General features: G+C 42.5%; 2 protein-coding genes across 2 annotated transcripts; one reads left to right on the top strand and one right to left on the bottom strand.

The window, feature by feature from the left end:
- Positions 1-476: 476 nt before the first annotated feature.
- Positions 477-16,282, top strand: ptpn21 (protein tyrosine phosphatase non-receptor type 21). The gene is made up of 19 exons (XM_061082372.1): positions 477-677; positions 1,332-1,635; positions 2,726-2,895; positions 3,285-3,382; positions 4,876-4,943; positions 5,042-5,112; positions 5,424-5,511; positions 5,648-5,736; positions 6,292-6,379; positions 7,131-7,210; positions 8,052-8,112; positions 8,261-8,342; positions 8,497-10,022; positions 10,533-10,673; positions 11,971-12,186; positions 12,450-12,578; positions 12,667-12,901; positions 13,979-14,139; positions 14,560-16,282. Exons 2-19 carry the CDS (start codon positions 1,456-1,458, stop codon positions 14,686-14,688), a joined length of 3,612 nt encoding a protein of 1,203 aa, XP_060938355.1. The 5' UTR covers positions 477-677; positions 1,332-1,455; the 3' UTR covers positions 14,689-16,282.
- A 92-nt stretch (positions 16,283-16,374) lies between these two features.
- On the bottom strand, positions 16,375-21,993 carry fam98b (family with sequence similarity 98 member B). The gene is made up of 8 exons (XM_061082858.1): positions 21,846-21,993; positions 20,918-21,066; positions 19,537-19,665; positions 19,273-19,448; positions 17,799-17,879; positions 17,564-17,680; positions 17,103-17,270; positions 16,375-17,006 (listed from the first exon to the last, which is right to left on the bottom strand). Exons 1-8 carry the CDS (start codon positions 21,881-21,883, stop codon positions 16,785-16,787), a joined length of 1,080 nt encoding a protein of 359 aa, XP_060938841.1. The 5' UTR covers positions 21,884-21,993; the 3' UTR covers positions 16,375-16,784.
- Positions 21,994-22,723: the final 730 nt, after the last annotated feature.

Here is a 22,723-nt window from a genome sequence, read left to right as displayed (position 1 = left end):
TTTACACACACACACATACAAACTTTATTACTGTATTTGAGGATTACACAGGGAAACTTGTGAATAAATATGAAATAACTTCGTTCCAGCTGTCAGTGGATGTAAAAGGTAAACAGACAGATCAGCGGGCAGCAGCTGTCCCGTTCACTGAGCCGCATTCCAGCTGTCTGATGTCATGACTCCCCGCACGGATCCATCCGCCACGGGGGCACTATAATGGAGATTTCAAGCGTCCTATCCATTAAATACTGTCAGGATATTAATCAGTATTAATATATAGTAACTTTGATATTATACTTAGTTAGTTTCGGTGTTAAAATCACCTGCTTGGAGCGTGAGAGGTAAAACTATAGAGCCCGCGGATGTAGACGGAATCCACTTGTTGCTCTTCCCAGGAAGCGCAGCACGCCGGCAGCGGGAGGAGGCGTGTGGCTGCACCGTGCGTTGTGATCCAGAGACTAGCCGCCGCCGAGCCAGCCGCCTCTCCGCTCGGCTCCGTGCTTCAAAGTGTGGACGTTTATTCACCTTTAATGGCGGAAACTTAAAGGACTGAACCCCCCCACTCCCACTTCCACCCACAGCTGGGCTGCTGGTTAACATCCGGGAACTGGGACAATTTTTTTGTTGTCTTGTCCAAAATATTTAACTCCCCGAGGGTGTCGTCTACTCGCTGGAACGTAAGTTAGCTCGCTAGCTGCCAAGCTAATTTAAAGTTATGGTGAATAGTTTTGTTAAAGGTGCAAAAGTTGTTGGGTGAGTGTTTAACATTTGGTTCGAAAGTGTGTGGACGTGGCATGGAAGCAAGGGGACGTGGTTCCCGGGTAGAGAGTGATATAAATATGGTGGATGCAAGGAAAGGGATTTGCCTGCTGCGTATTCCAACAGGTTGGTGTTTGGATCTGGCTATTCACTGGAAAGGGGGTTTGTTTTAACCACATCCTTTGGCAGGCAGACCGTAGACTCAGGTTGTAGAAGTTACTCAGCAGTCAATAGATTTGTTTTAAAAAAATGTGTTTAAAGTGACTGTAATATGATGAAAGCAGAGTGGTAACTTGAAATGCAGTATTCAGGGGGGATCACTTTCCATTACAGTGACAGGACCTGGTTTGTTTACTAAATGCTGTGTGTGTGTGTGTGTGTGTGTGTGTGTGTGTGTGTGTGTGTGTGTGTGTGTGTGTGTGTGTGTGTGTGTGTGTGTGTGTGTGTGTGTGTCAGTGATGTCTGTGATTGTTGTGATTCTCCCACCTCCTCCATCACTGCATGCTCGCCTGTTTTGGTTAATTATGGAAGTTTTGAGACTTTCTTGTCTTTCCTCCCCCCCCCCCCCCTAGACCCCGTGTGTCGATGATGAACCTGGTCACATTCACAGAAGTCTCCAGAGGACAGAGAGGAGGATAATCTCTCCTGGACCAAGTGAAGACCCCCACCTCCCCTCCCCGGGGGGCAGTGTGAAACATGCCCTTGCCATTTGGCCTAAAACTCAAAAGGACCAGGAGGTATACGGTGTCAAGCAAGAGCTGTCTTGTCACTCGGATCCAGCAGCTCAATGGAGAGTTTGTTGAGTTTACACTTTCGGTGGAGAGCACCGGGCAGGAATGTTTGGAGGCAGTTGCCCAGAGACTCGAGTTGAGAGAGGTATGTATGTATGTGCCTTCTGCAAATACAAGTGCTGATTGTTCCCCCTTTTAGATTTTTATCACATTTCCCCCAGCAGCAAGAAAGTGCTTTGGAGGTTGGTTTTTTTTTGCCTTCGTGACACATTCTTACCTGGACCAACAGAAACCAAGATAACCAGTTTCTCATTGTTTGCTCACATTGTGGAATATGTGGGTGACATTTACTTTAAATTACTTATTCTATGTTTTCATGTAATAACATGTATGTATCTAACTCATCACACAGATTGGCAAACATGCTATGTTTGCTTTTGAAATTATTGCTGAAACAGAAATAAAGATTCTCACATAATCATGAGTCATTAGATCAGTAGTAGAACCTCCTGAATATACAGGTGATGAGTGGTAGAAACTTGCTTTCAATGACAACGCAACCAAATTGACTGTTGCACTTGTGTATTACACGCTTGTGTGTATTCATATCGGTTATCTCAGCCTCAGTCTGATGTTTGTATTATAAGGAGCATGATTCATATCGGATTGTAGGCAATTTCCATTCACAGAAATAAGAGGTTCTAATCTTTGTCATAATTGTTTCTGCTCCGGGTCATTATTATTTCACATTAATATCTTACTTGAGTAATGTCTACACAAATTGTTTACCCACAGTCGCGTACTGATGCTATCTGTTCTATCTATTTGCCAACAGTTATGTTGGCAAGTCATTTTCTAGTTTTTCATTTGAGCATGATGCAAATCACAAAAGATCTCTTTCAGCAAAATTGTCTAAGCCCACAGGGGTTACTTTCCCTACCAGTGTTCATTTTGAGATGTTCAGACAGTCACAAGACTGAGTCCCAACAGCCTAGTCTAGAAATGTTTGAGGTCTGCATTATTGTTCGATTGAGAGAAAAGCAGCAGATGTGCACTTAAAATTAGTGCATAAAATGGAATAATATGTTTAATATAGTAAGTTTTGGTAAGCATGCATTTTGATGAGTAAAGTGAAATTTACTAAATGTAAAATCTTCTGCCAGATCTACCTTGAGTTTCATTGATCACAGTGTGGTTGTGGGATAATGTGTTTGCTTTCTTTCTTTGTTTCATAGATAACATACTTCAGTCTGTGGTACTTCAACAAGCAAAACCTGCAGAGATGGATTGACTTGGAGAAGCCACTGAAAAAGCAGCTGGACAAGTACGGGCTGGAGCCCACCGTTTACTTTGGCGTCGTGTTTTACATACCCAGCGTCACCCAGCTGCAACAGGAGATCACAAGGTGACGCTCCACCAGGGACACGAGGCGTCATATCTGAGCCACTAATCACATTAGCTTGGTTAAAGAATCTTGAAGAAAATCTGTCAAAAGTTATGAATTTGAGTATGTAAGTTTTGTGTAGCCACATCAGGCATTTAGTATTTCTGAGCTGGTGACTAAAGCAACTAGATGCACAGTGGCTCCCAAAGAACCAGATAGCACTGCATCATGGCAGCTTCTCTTCTCATCCATTTCTTGTGCCAAGCTTTAAATACTATATATCATAAGGTATTTTGATACTACTGTATTGAGACATTTTTCACAGTTTCAGCATACCTGATGAAGTTGTAATGTTTGGTTGTTTGCTGCTTGTTTCTTCCCCACTCAACTACCTCTCTCTTTCCCCACAGATATCAGTATTACCTACAGCTGAAGAAGGATGTTCTGGAGGGCAGGATCCAATGCTCCCTGGAACAAGCTGTACGTTTGGCAAGCCTGGCAGTGCAAGGTAATGCGAATGTAAAATATTAGTCTTATAGAAGAGAAACTGCAGATGGACTAGGGTTGTGTTTCATTGTGTAAATCATTTTTGCAGTGATTATAAGAAGCTGTAGGTCACAGACAACGTGATTACTGGGGCAGTTACAAGGCAATTGTCAATAAATCACATGTCAATAAATAATAAGGAAACACTCTAGACAGAAGGGCTAGTGGCAGTTTTTTAAGATTTTAATTTAACTCAAGTTTGCAAGTTTGTTATGGACAAGGTGTTGAAAATCTACTATCAGCCTGTTGTTTACCTGTTGTTCACCTTTTGATCTACGTTAGAGCAAGAGCACAGCTTGGAAGTTGAGAAAAATGTTGTGAGACACATTGTTTATTACATTCAATGTCTTGTTTTAATTGTCTGCTGCAGAACAGAATAATAGAAACTGCTGTTCATACAGAGGTGTGTGTGTGTGTGTGTGAGAGAGAGTGTGTGAACATCCCTTGTATGAGCTTCAGCCCTGACTCATCCTCCCACTCTTGCCCATCCAGAAGAATCTCAAACCCTGCTGGCAAAGTTATATCAGGCGCTGCAGTTTACTGACCTGGGTGTTTGCATAGCAGAGCTGCTCAGATCACTTACTGTTGCAGGCATGTTGAAATGACCAACCTGCTGTATGCGCCTCATAGAAACAGCCCCATGAATCATCTTGCACATGCTTTCAGGATTTAGGGATTGCCAAAGTTGTCTTGCAAACTTGTGTGTGTGTGATATTGTGCTTTAAATAAAGTTGTGTAGTTCCTATTTTGTGTCCCTGCCTGGGATATTTTGGAGTGAAGGGCAGTTGTAGCTAGGGAGCATGGCTGATGCCTGGGATACCCGAGATAGTTGTGAGTGTTTGCCAGCAGGCAGCCTGGAGCTGGGACAGTTTTGAATCTCTACGTTGTCAGACACTGAAGCAATTCCCCTCAATAACAAACGGGCCGCTCCTCTCCTAAAATTAGTCCGTCCGGTCATCACACACTGCAGCTTTTCTAAAGGCATGACACCCTTCTGTAATTCCTGAATGTCCCGACTGTCTATTTTGTCTTGTACTAAATGCAGAAATGGACATGCAATAGGATTTAATCAAGAGACAGTGTCATGTTTCTTTATTTCTACATTAGTTCTATAAGAACACTGTAGATTACAACTTGCTGCTTTGTTTTGTGCTACTTGTAATTTTTGAATCTGTTTCTTTGAGGCACTGGACCAGATCATGGAACATTATTCAAGCTGTGACAGAACTAAAGCCTTTAGAACTTGTCTCATGATGTTTTTTGACAGAACTTTTGAGACTCTTCTTACAACTGAACACACCTCCCTTATTTTGCTCACAACTTTATCAATCTGTTTCGACTATGATAATTTATCATGCAGGATTATGCCCAGAAGTTTTATTTCTTGTACTTGTTCAATGTGAGGTCTGTTGTGCTGCATTAAGTCACTTAGTGTTTCTTTCTTTATGATCACAGCTGACTTTGGTGACTTCAATCGATATGACTCCCAGGAGTTCCTCCAGAAGTTTGTGCTATTCCCCATTGTGAGTTCTTTATGTTGCACGCTCAACACAAGAAATATTTCAGACTTGTCCTGTTCATCTACTTTTATACCAACATCATATCAATCCTGTCTCTGCAGGACTGGATTCAGGATGAGCGAGTGCTGGAAGAAGCCACTCAGAAAGTGGCTCTGCTTTACCAGTCCTTCAGGTGAGCAGGTTTTTAAAAGCATCAGCCTGTCTGTTCTACGTTTTCATCAACAGACAGTTTCACATATTACACAGGAAAACATGATTTTTTTTTGTATTGTCCTGAGAGAAAGAAATCTGTTAAAGCCTCTCATCCTCTGAAATGAATTTAGTTTCTCTCAGAACTTACAGTTCTTGATCTCCTGTGATTGACTTTACACACTGTTTTAGGGTTATGTAACCCTAACCCTAACTGGGGCCATGTGTTTGCATTTTATACATGTTCAGTGTTTGTTTTTTCATGTCTTTTGTTGCCATTTTTGTCCTTTTCAGGGGTTTGTCAGCACCAGAGGCAGAGATGTTGTACATGCAGGAGGTGGAGCAAGTGGAGGGCTACGGGCAGGAGAGCTATCAAGCCAAGGTAGGTCTACAACATCCTGTATCTTCCCAACAGCCCAAGACCTCAAAGAAGTGTAACACTGTGTATTATTGCGACTACTGCTTTAGATTCTTTCACCCAAACATCTGTGAATGTCCATTTCTTCTTATCTAAACAGGACAGCACAGGCACAGACGTCACCATTGGATCTTGCCTTGACGGCATCTTTGTCAAGCACAAAAACGGAAGGCCGCATCTTTTATTCAGGTAAGAGACAAGCTAGAGAACCTTTGTTTGAACATTAGTTTCCGCCGAACAGTCAGCCTATAAGAGCCGATCAAAGCTTTGTCTGCAAACTCGTGACTCTCAGCAGTAATTACATTGAATCAGATGATTCTGTTAGTGTAGTGGTAAAGCTTGTCTCCCATAATGTTTCTTAAAGCTCCCTCGACCTGAACGTGGCCTGAGAGGAAGTGAGTCAGGTAGACGCTCATAGCTGATAAGGATTGTGGGGGCGTTATTTGTCAGTCCTGTGAGTAAGTGAACATTCTTGGCCTAGGCTGAACTGTATCTATCTACATACCTTTTAAGCCCCAGACAGCTTGACTCGCAAATGGGTTTATGTTATGCATTGTTAAAGGAGACAATCCATTAAAAAATGCCATGAGGTTTTGGGATGTGTATGGGTTTTTATTATGCATTGTTAAAGCAGACAGTCTCTTCACAAATGCCATGAGGTTTTGGGACCGCCATGACATCATGTGTGGTTTTTTTCTTCTCTCCCTCTCTCTCTCTGCCACTGGGTTTTAATTGGCTGCGTAGGTGGAATGAAATTAACAACATGAGTCACAACAGGTCCTTCTTTGCACTGGAGCTCGCCAACAGAGAGGAGAGTGTTCAGTTCCAGACCGTAAGTCTCTGCTGCCATTACACCTTCTTCTCTCGCCCCATCCACTGTCTGGGACATAGCAATCTCTTATTGGATTGAGCAAAACTTGGAGATGACCTTTGTGATTGAGATTATCATCAGCGAGTCATCACAAAGCACCTGTGTGTTTGTGTGTGCGTGTTATTGGCTGTAACCTGGTTGTTTGGATTTGAGTAGGTCATAAAGTCACATACCATTAGTAGAGGGAATACACAGATGCTTTTATGTGCACAGTGGGGTCCAAAGGTCTGAGACCACTTGAATGGCAACCTGGTTTCTGCAAACTTGACTCAGCAAAAACAAGGTTTCCGTTGAGTCTTGTTTAACTAGTTTAAGTTTAAAAATAAAATCTAACACTAATTTAGGCCTTGGAAAAGTAAATATAAATATGTTAACACATGTGCTACGTCTTTAATATATACAGCTAGGTTCCTGTTAATATTCATTTAATACTTCCAACACACTTTAAAATGAGAAATGTTTTGGCAGCATGCAGTTTGTAATGTTATAAGCATGCTTTAATACAACTAGCAACCAAGACCAATGTGGACCCAGTAGCCTACAAACAGCCCGGTCAAACTAGGACTAAGGATACTTGCTTTTAAATTTATGTCATTGTGGTCTTAAAGAGTCTTAAATTGAACTCGTTGAAACCTGCAGAAACTTTAAAAAAACACATCTGGACTAATCCTCTTGCCATCTGATTATTTTCTGTTTCTCTTTTTTCATGTAGGAAGACATGGAAACCTCCAAATATGTTTGCCGGATGTGTCTGGCCAGACTCAAGTTTTATAAGATTAACAAGAGTAGCCTGTAAGTGTTTTCCTTTCCCCCCCCCCTCTTCTTTTTAACACGTCTAGCCGAGTTCCTGTTTCTTTGTTCCTTGTCGTCTCATGCGTGTGTCTCCTCTTTCTTTGGCGTTGCCTTCACTTCACTTCTATCCTCCTCTCCTCCTCTCTTCTTCAGAGAGGAGTGTGACCCCCTCCCCACTGAGGGCTCCCAGAAGTGCCTCCTCACTCTATCCTTTCCTCGCTTTCCAATGCTCTCTCGTCCCTCTCTGCCTTCTAATAAGGGGTGAGCAGCACAGTCAGCCACTGCCTACACTATTGCTATTGAGCAGGTGCCAACACCCATCCCTTTGTCACTCCCCTTCCTAAAAGTAACCAAAGCAAACAGATTCTATGTGTCTGAATGGAACTTTGGACTCAGAAACATGTAGTGACTTTTTTTATCCAAGTAAAAGAAATGTATATTAAAAATGTGTAGCCTAAATTTTTTTTTTTTTCAAATCCACATCTTCTCTGACTTTTAGGTGATCAAACTTCAGTTCATACCATCTGAAATGTGACCACATTTAACACGCAAATATTTAACTTTCAAATAAAGATTAATATCCAGTTCTGCGGGGTTGCCTTTGCTCTGCAGCAAAAATGTTACATGGTTAATTGGGAAGTGAGTTTTAAAAATGATGGCCTGTACTCTGTGTTTTACCTTAGTGTGTTTGTTTGTGTGTGCGTCCCAAAGTTAAGTTAAACAGCAATAAATTATATTGATATTCTACATATAGAAATATATATATATATTCCTAAGTAAGAAATTTGAAAAGTGTCAGTAATCGTTTGGTTATGTTTTGTCCCATTTGTTTTCCCAACAGCCAAACGCAGCCCGCAGTTGTAAACCCAGTTCGACGGAGATCCTCGACTAGAATCTCTCTGGTAATGTTGAAGTACACGCAAAACACTATGTTATGTATGTTTGTGTACATTTTTTGTTAGCATTGCAGCCTGTGATTTGAATGTTAAAAGTACTGTAGTATTTCAATTATGTGAACAATTTTTGAACTCCTCTCTTGTTGATTTACAGCCAAAGCCTCAGGCCTACATGATGCCACCCCCCCAAATGCACTACAATGGCCATTTCACAGAGCCTTACACATCATCACAAGGTAATTACTGTGTAAAAAGAAACTTCCAGCGAGTGCCCAAGAAGATTTAAGTCATTACATGATGTTACTTGTGTTTTTGCTCTATGTTTAGCTAAATAAAATGGTTATTTAATTTTAATTCTGTACCCATCTGGGGCGGTCCTTGTTCTCACAGACAACCTGTACATGAACACTCAGAATGGTTACTACTACCACTCTCAGACCAGCCTTGACTGCCCTCCTCTGGAATACACCAGTGGAGGGCGATTACGTAACGGCAGCGTCTACAGCGCCCACAGCACCAGCTCTCTAACCAATCCTCAACACTACCTTCAACCCTCACCCATGTCCTCCAATCCCTCCATCACCAGCGATATCACCAGGCCAGACTACGTCCCCTCCCATCGCCACAGCGCTCTCATCCCGCCCTCTTACCGTGCCACGCCCGATTACGAGTCAGTGATGCGTCAGAAGACCCGAGGAGTGGGAGGAGGGATGGTTTTGTCTCAAGAGCATCGTCAGAGCCACTCAATGAGGAACCTAAACATTGGAAACTCATACGCCTACAGCAGACCAGACCCTCTAGTATACAGCCAGCCAGAGATAAGGGGGGAGCATGGCGGAGCAGCCCAACACTACCATTACCCTTTCCATCTGGGCTCCAGCTTTCATAGCCCCTCTCCATACCCCTACCCCACTGAGAGGAGGCCTGTAGTGGGGGCGGTTAGTGTCCCAGAGCTCACTAATGTCCAGTTGCAACAAGCACAGGAGTATCCAGCTCCCAACATCATGAGAACACAAGTGTACCGACCGCCTCCCCCCTACCCATACGCCCACCCTCGGCCCGCCAACAGCACGCCTGACCTGTCACGTCACCTGTACGTCAGCAGCAGCAACCCGGACCTCATCATCACGAGGCGCGTGCACCACTCGGTCCAGACTTTCCAGGAGGACAGTCTGCCTGTTGCTCACTCTCTGCAGGAGGTGTCGGAGCCTCTGTTCTACGGACCCCCTCAAAGACACCCGTACTACTCTCAGAAGCGTAATTCCATTGAGATCGCTGGACTGGCTCATAGTCTCGAGGGGATGAGGTTCAAAGAACGGACTCTGTCTTCCTCGGCAGCTGAAGCTGCTACGCCCCCTCCGGTCTTGCGTGGCGGTCGCTCTCAGGGCTCCCAGCTCAATGTGTTCTTAGAGCGTACAAAGACAGAGGACAGGGGCAACATTAAGGAGGACGTGCAGTATGGACACAAGAAGTCCCTTTCAGATGCCACCATGCTGGTTCACAGCAGCGGCGAAGAAGAGGAGTTTGAGGATGAAAGCGGCCGCCACACTCCACTTTCTCAGGACGCAATCGCAGCCATTGTTCCTGAGCAGCCCCAACAGCATCACAGCCTCACATCTCTCTCCTCTCTGCCGACTCAGCAACAGACTCCCATAGAGCCTCCTCCTGCGTATCCCATAGGCTCCTCCCTCGACCCCTCCATAACTAGCTCCTTGACGTACAAGGTTCACCCCCTGATCCAGGAGAGCGAGCCTCTGTACCTGCTGTCGGAATTACGACAGCCCAGGATTATGCCCTCAGTCTCAGAGGGAGACCTGAGTGGTCAGGCCAAGCAGAAGACCAAAACCGACTTCAAGAAGAGGCCTGTGTCTGATGGGCCTCCGGGGAAGAAGACTGTGGAAGGTTTACCCCCTGCAGTGAGTCTAGTTATTAAATTATACAACAATTTATTTTTATTTTAACGTGCTTCTCCTGTTAGTGAGAGAGGTGTATCCAACAAAGTGTGTGTGTGTGTGCGTGAGAAGTTCTGGGACTATCACAAAGAAGCTGCTCAATTATTTTGTAGTAATCAGCCGCTTATAGTGATGAATTTGGCCAAACGTGATCACTATAACCTATTTCCAATTTCGTTTTGTCTCAGTCACATGATGTCTTTGCCTAATATCAAGATAACAAGAGAATGCTTGTAGAAAGCATTTGGAGTCATCTCATTGGCCAGCGTCGACTGACGTAAACAGACTCACTTTGACACATAGAAAGAATCTCGCCGGACTACTTCTGCAAACTGGATTGGTGACATTCTGCTCGAAAGCTGTGCTGTCACTCCCCTTTCTACCTGATACCTCTCTCTCTCTCTCTCTCTGTGTGACATTCACACACATTGATCTTCACCTTTTCTTTCTCTGTCCACGCTGTCGCCACGCCAGGGCATGAAGAAAGGAGCGAGGTCAGAGGTGAAGAAGATGGGCCCCCTGAAGGTGGCGAAGCTCAACGGCCTGTCGGTGTCCAGGCAGCCGATGTTTGACGAGATCAAGGACGACCCTGAACGAGCCTCCAACGACGAGAGGGTAGGGCCGAGCTTTCCATGTTGCCACTGATTTGCTCTTAAAAAACACAGGTTTTTAAAGCAATAACAATTGTAATGTTACGTTTATATATTGAAAACCAATGAGATAATGTGAGATTTATTATTAATATTAAAAAGCACCTGGTAGCTGCTGCCGTGTTATGACATGTAGAGAGAAAATGTTTCAACTGTAAACATCCGACTCAGCTGCTCAACATTATTGATCATGACCGTGTGGACATAAATTCCTGACACTTAAATAAATGACCTCTGTAGCTAATGAGGTCAAGTCTAAGTAAAAGCAAATGAGAACATGTCTCATTCCTACATGTCTCACACATGCAAGTATTTTCAACAACACACATAGTACACTTACTCCTAGTTCACTACTTGTAAACATGGAAGTGGCTTACATTGTACACGGTTCGCACGGTCATGGAAAACCTGGAAAAGTCATGGAATTTTAAAATGTGTTTTTCCAGGCCTGGAAAAGTCATGGAAAAAAATAATCTCCCAAAAGTTTTGGAAAAGTCATGGAAATTTGTTATATTCATATTTTCATGTCTTTCATTTTAGGGATGGGCATAATTAATAGACGATCGATTAAGACAATTTAATCGAATGCCCATCCCTAGTTCATTTACGCTGAGTTTTAAATAATTCATATGCTTTTAAAGAAATACGCTCAAAATATAGGCAGGCATACTTGGGTTTGTGTCATTTAAAGTATACTGTATGCCTTGGAATTCTCATTGTTAGTTTGAATACTACATTTTGTCACTTTTTCGTGTAAACACAGAGATTTCACAAAATGTTCAGTCATGGAAATTTGGTTTAAAGTTATTGAAAAGTCATGGAAAAGTCATGGAAATCCATTGGTCGAAATGTGTATGAACCCTGATTGTAAATTATTGTATGAATTCTCCTGTTGATTTACATTTACATTTAACTTCCACCACTGCAGATCAAACGTCATCGAAACTAAGATGATATTAAAACATCTCGTTTGTCAAGGAGACGATTAATGTAATGACGACAGCTTACAGGAAACTATGTCGTCCAACAGCTATAGACTTTAACCGTGATAGAAAGCAGAACTACAGTAAAAGAAAGTAAATGAGCTGCTGCACGTGTATCAGACTCTGAACTAGTGATGATTCAAAGATTATGGAATGTTACCAGACATCTTAACACATAACACGTGTTTATGAAACTAACGAAAGCTGTTCCTGTATCAGGATTGTATTATTTACGACAGCGATGTATTTATATTTCTACTCTTCTTGTGTGTGTGTCAGTGTAAATTGCTGGAGCAGCACATGGACATGGGCGAGCTGTTGAAGGAATACGAGAAAATCCCAAAGCGTCCAGGAGGCGAATACACGGTGGCCCAGCTGCCGGAGAGCGGAGACAAGAACCGCTTCCAGGACGTCCTGCCTTACGACAGCAACCGAGTGGAGCTGGTTCCCACTAAAGAGAACAACACGGGATACATCAATGCCTCACACATCAGGGTAAGTTGCAACCGTACATGTACGTGTTTTAATCTCAATCAGGCTGATTTAAAAACGTTTCACATCATTCTACAAATTCAAACACGATTTCAGAGTAAAGACTAAAATGTGTGTTTTCTTCCATGACCACATGTTTTTCGTGTCTGAAATGTACTTCTAAGTAAAATAGTAATTTGTTCTGAGCGATACGGAATGATTTCCATTCTGTGCTCTTATTACTGATGAGGTCCAACTGTAAACACACTGGTGTTGTGTCTCATTAGATCACAGTGGCCGGACAGGAATGGAGCTACATCGCGTCGCAGGGTCCCATGTCCAACACGTGTCAGGACTTCTGGCAGATGGTGTGGGAGCAGGGCGTCTCCATCATCGGGATGGTCACTGCTGAGGAGGTGTGTCACGCTTCCTATTTACAGCTCCACATGTTTCAGTTCTCATCCCGGCCGGGACTGACCCTCCTCTGTCACCCTCTCCCTGCAGGAGAGCGGCCGGGAAAAGAGCTTCCGGTACTGGCCTCGGCTGGGAACGCGCCACAACACGGTGACGTACGGGCGCTTCAAGATCACCACCCGCTTCCGCACCGAGTCCGGCTGCTACGCCACCACGGGGCTGAAGATCAAACACCTCCTGACGGGCCAGGAGAGGACGGTCTGGCACCTGCAGTACACAGACTGGCCTGATCACGGCTGCCCTGAGGACTTCAAAGGTTTCCTCAGTGAGTAAAACTTCCTGGATCCAGTTTGTGATACGTCTGCGTTCACTGCAACAGTTGATGTGCCATGGTGGCGCTTTCAGAAATGAACTCACTTTTCACATATAAAGAACAAGTTGGTCGTGGTCAGAGGGTCGTGTCTTTCAAGCAGCAGTGTTGTTGAAGTCGGTGTTTGAAGAGAGGAGACGCAGACCCAGAACTTGCAGTATAACAGAATTTATTACACAGAGGTTTCACAGGTCAGACGGCACCATGGTATACCCGGAGACATCACTAGCCAATAGTGAAAGTCTAACTTGTCCCTGCCGGGCCAAACGTTTCAAAGGGGGGAGGTGGGACCCCAAAACTAGAGATAACATGACATCACACAACAGGGCCATCAGCCCAAATAAGAAGGTGTTTTGCACATAAAGATGAAAATGCAGTGGTCATGGACATTCCCTTTATCCCCATCCATTTGCTGGTCAGAGGTCATTCTCAAAGTCAAAAGGTCTTTCCAAAGAGGGACAGACCTACTTGAACAAACATCTGGAGAACTCTCTGGAAAAGTCTGAGAGTCATGAAGATAAGCATCATAAATATCGGCCTGTCATTGTATTTAAACACATGCTAAAATCATTGACTCTAGTGAATACACGACAAGAGGCTTTCACAACAACAAGAAAATGTCCAGAGCATTCTTGGAAGCAGCTGACCTTGACAGTTCTCATATCACACAGGAAAATGCAGTCTGCAGTTCGATGCATGTCTGAAAGAAGCCAGAGCAAAATATCCAGAGCTGCAATGAGGAAATATTTAGTTAACTCCGCCGAGGACGTTGTTTTCATCTGGGATTGGCATTTAGCAAGATAATGCAAAAGCTACTGAACTGGTTTTCTCAACTTGGTGGAAAGGGGGGGGGGGTACAGGCCGAGGAAAAAACCCAGCGGATGTGATTTTGGGGGGTGATGCCAGGACTTTGCAGAGATCTTCCAGAGACCTTTATGGAGAAAATCTGAAATATGTCGAAACAGGTGAACAAACGTGTCCGGTTGATGAGGTTTTCATAAGTCTCATGTGAACCTTCTCGTGTTTTCCCAGCCTACCTGGAGGAGATCCAGTCTGTGAGGAGACACACCAACAGCATCAGTGACCCAAAGAACACAAACCTACCTGTACTGATCCACTGCAGCGCCGGAGTGGGGCGCACTGGAGTGGTCGTCCTGTCTGAGATCATGATCGCATGTCTGGAGCACAACGAGGTAACGTCCTCACTTTGAAAACACTCAGTATTCAAAACAATTATTTATTAATTATTAATCATCATAGAGATCCATAGTTTATAACTTCTTTCTCAACAATACAGATTCTAAGTGATTGGTCAGAATTTTTATAAGTACACTTAGCTTAGCTGTGGTAAATACTGTGGCTACCTACTGTCTCTGCCTGTAGTTTGAGGGACAACGCAGCGTTTTGAGGGTTATTCTCCATTTTCAATTATGGGGAAGTTAAAGTATTTCTGCAACTCTTAACACTTACGTCTTAAATCAACATTTTCAAAAAGTTAAACCCTTCGAACAAGTGTTTCTAAGTGGCCACCACATCTCGCTTTTATTTTCTCTGCCATAAGTGTTTTTCGATCATCTCTCTCTCACACACATTCTGTGTCTTGTCTGTTTCAGCCGCTGAACGTCCCAGAGGTCTTGTGGAAGCTGCGCACTCAGAGGATGATGATGGTTCAGACTCTGTCTCAGTACAACTTCATCTACAAGGTCCTCATCCAGTACCTGCGCAACTCCCGGCTGATCTGAGCGCTGACGGGCGCCTGTCCGGCCCCCCCCGTCAGCGTGCGCCGCCATCAAGAGACGATTTCAGGGTGGACGTTGTTCCAGGTTTATGCCAAACTACACAGTGACGATGAAGTAGCTGTAGAAACCTGCTTTAATGTAGCAGCCGTGTGGTGGAGCCTGTTTGGGCCGAGTATTAAACTGGGCAGGGCTGAAGTATTGATGTGTGGTTATACAAAAACGAAAAACAGACGCCATGCAACATGAAGGAGCATGAAGAGCGAAAAACCTGCCTCTAAACAGTATTATATTATTTTTTACGAACCTTATTTCTTAATAAAGCCCCAGCACTTTTGTAGTACGTCGCTGTACATAATGAACCAATGTAAAGCTGCATTAAAAAACTGATCTTTATCATAGGTGTGTATTGAAAACGGTTGATTTCATTTTGTTTGAGGACACTTTTGAAATGTCTTGGTTTGCCGTTGCTATTGATTCTGATCGTGAAGGACTTTTCTGTGTCGATGAGGTGAACACTTTCTGATCAGGGTTTGATTTCGGAGCAGTAACACGTATCTCATCCCCCCCCACCCCCTCCTCCTCATCTGTGTGAAACATCTGTTCCCCCCCTCTTACAAAGACCCGGCTGAAATAAAGACGGGTATGCTGGAAAGGAGAAACGCGTCGCACATCTGCAGTGGGGTTTGTTTTTTTGCGGGTTGAGAGTAAAACTGGAAAAGTAATTTTATACTATTCATGACCTTTTTTCTTTTTTTAAATGAAATGTTTTTAAGAAATCAACTCAGTGCTGTATTTGAAGGATGAAGTGCCTGAATGGAACATGCTGTATATTTTTTTGAATAATATGAAGGAATTTTTTACATTTTCTCCCTCGGTGTCATTTATTGCTCCTGTTGCATTGTAGTGACGCCGATCTGCAAACAATCATATTCATGAATTCACTTTAGATCCCCGAGAGTCCAGATGTGCTCTTATTTTGATAACAGTTGGATTCACTGCGTCTGGTTTTTCTTGTTTTCAATCCAGTGAGAAATCTCTCTTCTGTGGCCCCTGGATTATTTAACAGACAAACACAGCTTCGCTAAACTGGATCCGGACATAGTCTCTGTCCTGCAGCTGCTCTGAGGAGCATTTAGAAATCCAGTGAATCTGTTCAGGAAATATGTAAAGTTTACACTAAGTGAAATCATGTTAATTATATCGGTTTTGATATAAATTTGCAGATTTACAGTTTAAGGAATCAACTAAATTTATTTTGTGGCCAAAGTGAAGAGATAGTTGCTCATTTTTCTTACCCTGATATTTTTGTTGACAAAGATACACAGGCAGTAATGTTATCGGATTTTTTTTAAAACATCCATATATTGTTTTGTTTTTTTATTGCTTGAGATTTGTTTGTTTGTGGTTTTGAGAAACGGCTTGAGTCTTAGTTTGGAGACTGGAAAGAAAGATGTCTGTGGCCAAGGTGTAACTGTACAGGTCTGTTGTTCATAATGTAAAATTCTGCTTGAATGAATATTGGTTATTGTACAAACTGTGTAAACTATCTATTGAAGCACAATTGGAAAAACAAACGAGAATAAATATTTGGAAACAATTCGTCCTCTGCTATGCTGCTCAGTTTGAGAGTCTGTTACGCCACCATGTGGTAGGAATGAGCCACTGTCTGGTAATTACAAACATCAGAGGGAGGTTAAATCAGAATTCTTTATTTTTTTTTCTTTACAAATCCAGAGATCAAAGAATTACAGCAGTGTGTAGAGCTAATAAATGAGGTAATAATTGATATTTTATAGTTGATCCTTCACAGAGGAACTGGAACACGAGTCACATGATAAAGATTCTTGATTTGTATCCCTATCGTAGTGATATAATATCTCATATTTTCACACCAAGACTATTAGAGATTTAACACTGATTTAAGTTTACTTAAAAAAAAAAAGGAGCATTTGAAATCATCCAGATGAGGAAGATTTGTCTCTGAATTCTGCAAAGTCTGCTTTCGTTTTTTGGAAAAGTTCCTCCTCCATGAAAGGATTCAGTTCAAATGAAAAAAAAATATCACTTCACAAAAATGTAAAGTCTGTAGAAAATGAATGCTAGAACCGTCCTCTCTTCCGTCCGTGTCCATCATGTCCTCCCTGGTTCCACCCGCCGCCGCCTCTCCAACCACCTCCACCTCCTCCTCCACGACCTCTGCCGCCACGTCCTCCCCATCCACCTCCACCTTCTTGTCTTTCCTTCCAGGCTGGCATCTCGCGAGGCGGGGCTTGAATCTCCCCGGGACGCCCCCCTCTGTCTGGCACTCTGCCCATCCGGACCTGTGGGAGGTGAGAGAAGACAAACGCTTGTTTCCGACTGGCGACAAATCCCCGATTGAGGAGGTTTCAGGGAAAAGGGGAAACTTCTGTCTCTACCTTGTTGACGGCGCAAGCGGTTTTGTCTCTGCTGGAGCCGCTGCTCGTCTTCACCACGTTGCAGATGTCCTCTCTGGCCGCCAGCAGCTTGGCCATGTCCACGTGGGACTGTGGCCTCAGACAGTGTCTCTTAGGCTGATAGGCGCTCGCCATGCTGTCCACCTTCACCTACACACACAGAGAGAGTCCAGGCCTTTAGGGTGAGGATTCTGTTCATCAGAGTCAAATTATACATCAAACATTAAAATAACATGTCACAACAGCACTTTAAACACACAGGGGTTCAATCTTAGGTGTTTATTAGTATTTGGACAATTGGCGTCTGTGTCTTTTTTTAACTTGAATTAAAAAATGTTCTCCAGAATGTGGGCAGACGTGGTTCTTTGTCGATGATCCAGTTTGATTTTGCCGCTAAAGTCCCGCTCATCTGTTTGTGAATTGTACCGATCGTATGAACGTACCTTAGCTCGGTCGGACCACCCGAACGACTGGACCGTGACGTCCAGGCGTTTGATCAGCATCCTGCGCCGACACTCGTACTCTGAGGACAGGACCGAGTTGATGCCGTGCAACTTCGCCTGCAGAGTCAAAGACACCAACTTAGACAAATACATGGTACAAAAAACAACCAGCTTCTGAAAAACGGATAAAATCATTCAAGTAACGTGGCTTATTTCAGGTTATTGTTTTACGTACCCACTGTTCACTGCTCAGAGATTTGTTCAGAACTGGACTTTCAATGGAGCCATTAGGAAGATCTTTGATGAGTTTATCAACCTAAGATGACACAACATGGTTTTATGTGTGTTAATAACACAATTCATTTAATGACAGCTGCTCCAAGGGATGTAAAATTTCAATAATAAATACACACAATTATATGCATGCAGGTTATTAAAGTCTATAATGTAATGTACAGTATGTATTATAAGGGTATCTCTGTTCTTTGAAGAAATGTGATAAGAGCAGAATAAAACATCTAGTTGTTTTACTCATACTATTTACTAATAATAGCAATGGTGTCCTTATTCTATAGCCAATACATTGTTCTATCAACATTTGTTATAATAATTAGTTGAAGCAAACATCTTGTCAATTGCCACCTTCAATTATGTGATGGAAATAAACATAATATCAACATAAATTATGTTAAGTGAAGAGTTAAAGGAGAGTTCTGTAACAGTTATTTCCCAAAAATCAAATTAGTTTCTAAACCATAGTTTAGAATATGTCATTAAGTCATAAACATAGAACCACAGGACTTTGAAAAAGAGGTTTGTCAGTGGGGATTAGGGTTGCAAAATTCCGGGAATATTCAAAGTTGGAAACTTTCCATGGGAATTAATGGGAATATACGGAAATTAACGGGAATAAACGGGAATTTACGGGAATTTACGGGAATTTACGGGAATAAACTGGATATTTTGTGGATAATTTATACTAACTGTATTTACCTTGTCATATACAGACATAAATTTAAACATTTTGTTTTGTCATAGGCTGATTTGAGCCCTGAGGAAACTTTGGGCACTCGACTATATGCTTCTGCATCGTTGTGTCATTCTTAACAGAGGTCTTTGCACAGTATTTGCAAATGTACACAGCCTTTCCTTCTACATTGGATGGGGTGAAATGTCTCCACATATGAGATAGTGCACGTGGCATTGTTCTGTAGAATAAGATGAGAGAAAAGTTTGTAAAAAACGCTAATGCAATGCCAGAGATATAAATAGTTAGCCGAACAATTGGAATCGTCTGTAAAAATATTTTACAATTGATAGATAAATGAATGGAAATAGGCTAGATGAACAAATGAACAATCCTCAATCAGCATGCTCATATATTTTCCCCAGTAATATCATCGAAACTTACCTGACTAGTCCTGCACACTACAGCAGGCCTCAGTAGCCCTGCTGTAGAGTGAAGGATGCTGGGAATTATCTGTGCATGTGATGGAAGAATGCTGCCTTCAATACATCTTTAAAATAGAGTTTTGAATGATGTTTTTATTGCTCACAGTTTAATTTCCGTATTTTTTTTTTTTTTTTCAAAATTCCCTAGCTAAGCTTCCCATGGAAAGTTTCCGGAAATTTACCGGAAACTTTCCGCCCCTTTGCAACCCTAGTGGTGATTGACTAAATCTACTTTACAAAGCATCAATAGGTCCCACCGTGTTTTGGATCTGGGCGAAGACTCGCTCTGCGTCGGCTCCTCTGGGCGCCGGCAGCTTCAGGGTCTCACAGATTAATGAAACGTCCTGAAACAGCGGATTCTCCTCCTGATGTTTATCGGAGACTCGTCTGCTCCTCACGATCTGAGCAGTTTGAAGCTCTGAGCTGAGAAACACTAACATGACACAGACACAGGAACAAAGTCTTTACGAACTAACGCACCCAGAGCCCGTAACACAACGAGTGAGGGGACGATCACTTACACACAATCTTGAGATGATCTTTTGTGTTTCGCACGGCGCCCTTGAGAATCCCCGACACGGCTTCTTCGTGGGGACAGTGCAGCTCCTTCAGCAAACCGCTCATCTCCACCTGGAGGCCGTCCATGTCCTCTGAGGTTTGATGGGACGGAAAACAGACACCATGTTGTGTTCAAATGTCCCAACGCGATGTCAATCTTTAGAGGACAGTGACCAGTTCATTTACATTCATCTATTAAGGCTTGTCATTTTCGAGGGGTTGGTGGGGGGGAGAGTTGGAGCCGGGCTTTCATCCCAGACGGGTCACCAGTCCATACAGAGACAAGGAACTGTTCACCATCACAACTACAGTCAACTTAGAGGCGGGGGTTCAGTATCTTGCCCAAGGGCACTTCGGCATGCAGAGTAGAGAAGACCGGGATCGAACCGCCGACCTTCTGCTCTAACCCCTGATCCGTAGTTTTTCTATACTCTTGTTTACGGCTGAGGGCGGAGGATGTCCCACCTTGAGCCCTATGAGATCAGTTATAATTTGTAAATGAGTGAGTACAAATAAAATGTGTTCGATTGATTGAGAACATGCAAACACAGATAGGCCCACGTTGGGATTCGAACCTGCAACCGTGCACCACAAAAAAGTCTTCCAGTTTACACCTGCGTGAATCTCCTCTGCTAGTGCTGCATAAACACGTGATCAACATCAGGGGCCGGTTTTTCAAAAGTTATCGGATTGGATTACGGCTATCGGATTGGATCAAATCTTGAAAATGGGTATTTCAAAAGAAAAAAAGGATTCAGAAATTGGATTGGATCACGTAATCTAATCTTGTTGTTGATCCGGATCAAACCTTGAGTTTGGGTTTTTCAAAACTTTTTGGTAGGATTGGGATCACTTTGATCCCAAAAATCTGGATTAAATTGATCCCAGCAGGAGGGTGGATTCATGGTGGATATCAGTAATAAAACTAGGTAACTAAAATTGGTTAGTTAAATCATCCAACATTTATATCATGCATTTTACAGTATTTATATTTATTCATCAATTTTACTTGAATTGTTCAAAAGGAAGTACATAAAGTAGGTAGACTATGTAGGCTAGCAACCTTTCAGTACAGGAAATTATAAACTATACTATTACATAGCTACATTGTGATAGTCCCATTTAGACCACAGGTAATCCAGATTTGGTAATCCTGAAAAGTTTGAATCCGGATCAGAGTAATCCAATCACACATTGCTTTGAAAAACCAGCATAAAAATAAAATGGATTACATGATCCTGGATAGCAGAAAAAGAGATTTCCAAAACCGGCCCCAGGAGCTACATCATGGCTGCAACATGCACCTGCAGCGTCACAGAGGGGGCGTGGCCCTACGTGTCTTACCTGGACCGGACGTGATGGTCTCCTCCAGCCCACACAGCGGCTGCAGCCTGGAGGAAAACCACCGGCACAGATCCACGTAGTCCCGGGAGGACAGGCCTCCCTCCGCGGCCCGGAGCAGCGCCTCCTCCTCCAGCAGGGGCCCCTCGTACCTGAGGAGGTCGGAGGAGAAACACACACACACACAGGAGTCAGAGACAGGGGAAGCTAACACCAAGCTAACATGCTAGATAGATAGATAGATAGATAGATAGATAGATAGAGTACTTTATTCATCCCCGAAGGGAAATTAAGTTGTCATAGCAGCCGGTATATTTTAATACAATAAAATACAATACAATAGAATAAAATAAAAAATATTGAGGTAGAAAGAATAAAAAACAGAAGCACAAGATAAATTAAAATAAAATAGGTAGATAAGGTGCAGTGGCAAGATGATGGTAATAGTACTGATGATATGATGGTAATGTTATTGTTAGACAGTAAATAAAAATAGTACAGTATATATAGTATATAATATAACATAATATATATATTTATATATGATAGTAATAATACCAATATAATAGCAGTATATAGTAATAATGGCAGCAACAGTATATATAATAATAATAGTAATAGTAATATAATAATTATAATTATAACATGTACACATGTATAAATATGTGTATATAGACTTATGTATACAAAGAATATACAGAGAGTATGATATAATATATGATATATAGTAGAGGTATGAATATAAGTATTTGACTATACAATAGGTAATATAATATACTATGAGTGTAAGAATATGTAGACAGAGTGTGCAAAAGACAATATTATTGTATAAAATGATATATAATATCAATATGGTTTATATGAAAACATATCACATATGATGTGAAGTAAGTGTATATGGAGCTAACATGCTAACCCTCCATTCGCTTACCCCAGCTGCTCCAGCGTGTCCAGGATGTCGCACTCCATCGTTTTTTATCTACAAGTGAGTTTATCCGCTCACAACATCACTTCGAGTCCGGTTTTATCTTCCAGCGTCAACTCGAACACTCGGTTTTCATCCATTCAGGAAACAGCCTCCATGCTGCTCCGGTGAGGTAAAGGAGCCGGAGGGAAACGTGTGGACAACGAGACTTTAGTTCCGCCAGAGAGGTTCCGCACGTTGTGCACGAGTACTAAGAAAGATAAATTAGCAAAGAAATCATAAAAAGGTTGATATCTCCTTATTAGGCCCGAGCACTGACAGGCACTGACAGACAGTGCGGCCCTATTGAAATTGTAAGGATTATTACTATTATTTACTAATTTTTCCAGGCAAATGATTTGGCTTTTTGAGGGCTTTAACATGCTCGAATTCTTACCAAAATTTGCTGAAAATTGTGAAAATGTTCGTATTCTGGAGGAATTTTCAATGGGCATGGCAACGGTGATCCCCGAGACCCCCGGAACAGGTTCACATTGACCGATCTTCACAAAAATTGATACACATGTGTATCATGACAAGACAAACAAAAAAGTCGATAGTTGAAATTGGAAAAACGCAACAGGAAGCCTGCTATTTTGCATTTAGTGGCCATTTTGGCCATATTCCACATTTGTGTTAGTGTCATCTCATCAAGATGGAGATACAAACTCAACTGATCTCAATAAAACTGCTGAATTCACATTTATGTTCCTATAAATGGGGTGTCGCTTTGTCTGCAACAATGAAGTTACAACACCCTTGTCGGGTTGTAATCTGCGGGAAGTGATAATGTAATGCACTAAATTCTAAAGTTCTAAAGTTCTAAAATCATATTGCACAACTCA

This window comes from Limanda limanda, chromosome 12 (genome assembly GCF_963576545.1).
Source record: "Limanda limanda chromosome 12, fLimLim1.1, whole genome shotgun sequence".
Lineage (NCBI taxonomy): Eukaryota > Metazoa > Chordata > Actinopteri > Pleuronectiformes > Pleuronectidae > Limanda > Limanda limanda.
Note: the sequence above shows the minus strand (reverse complement) of the source record. Positions and strands in the feature narration are given on the sequence as shown.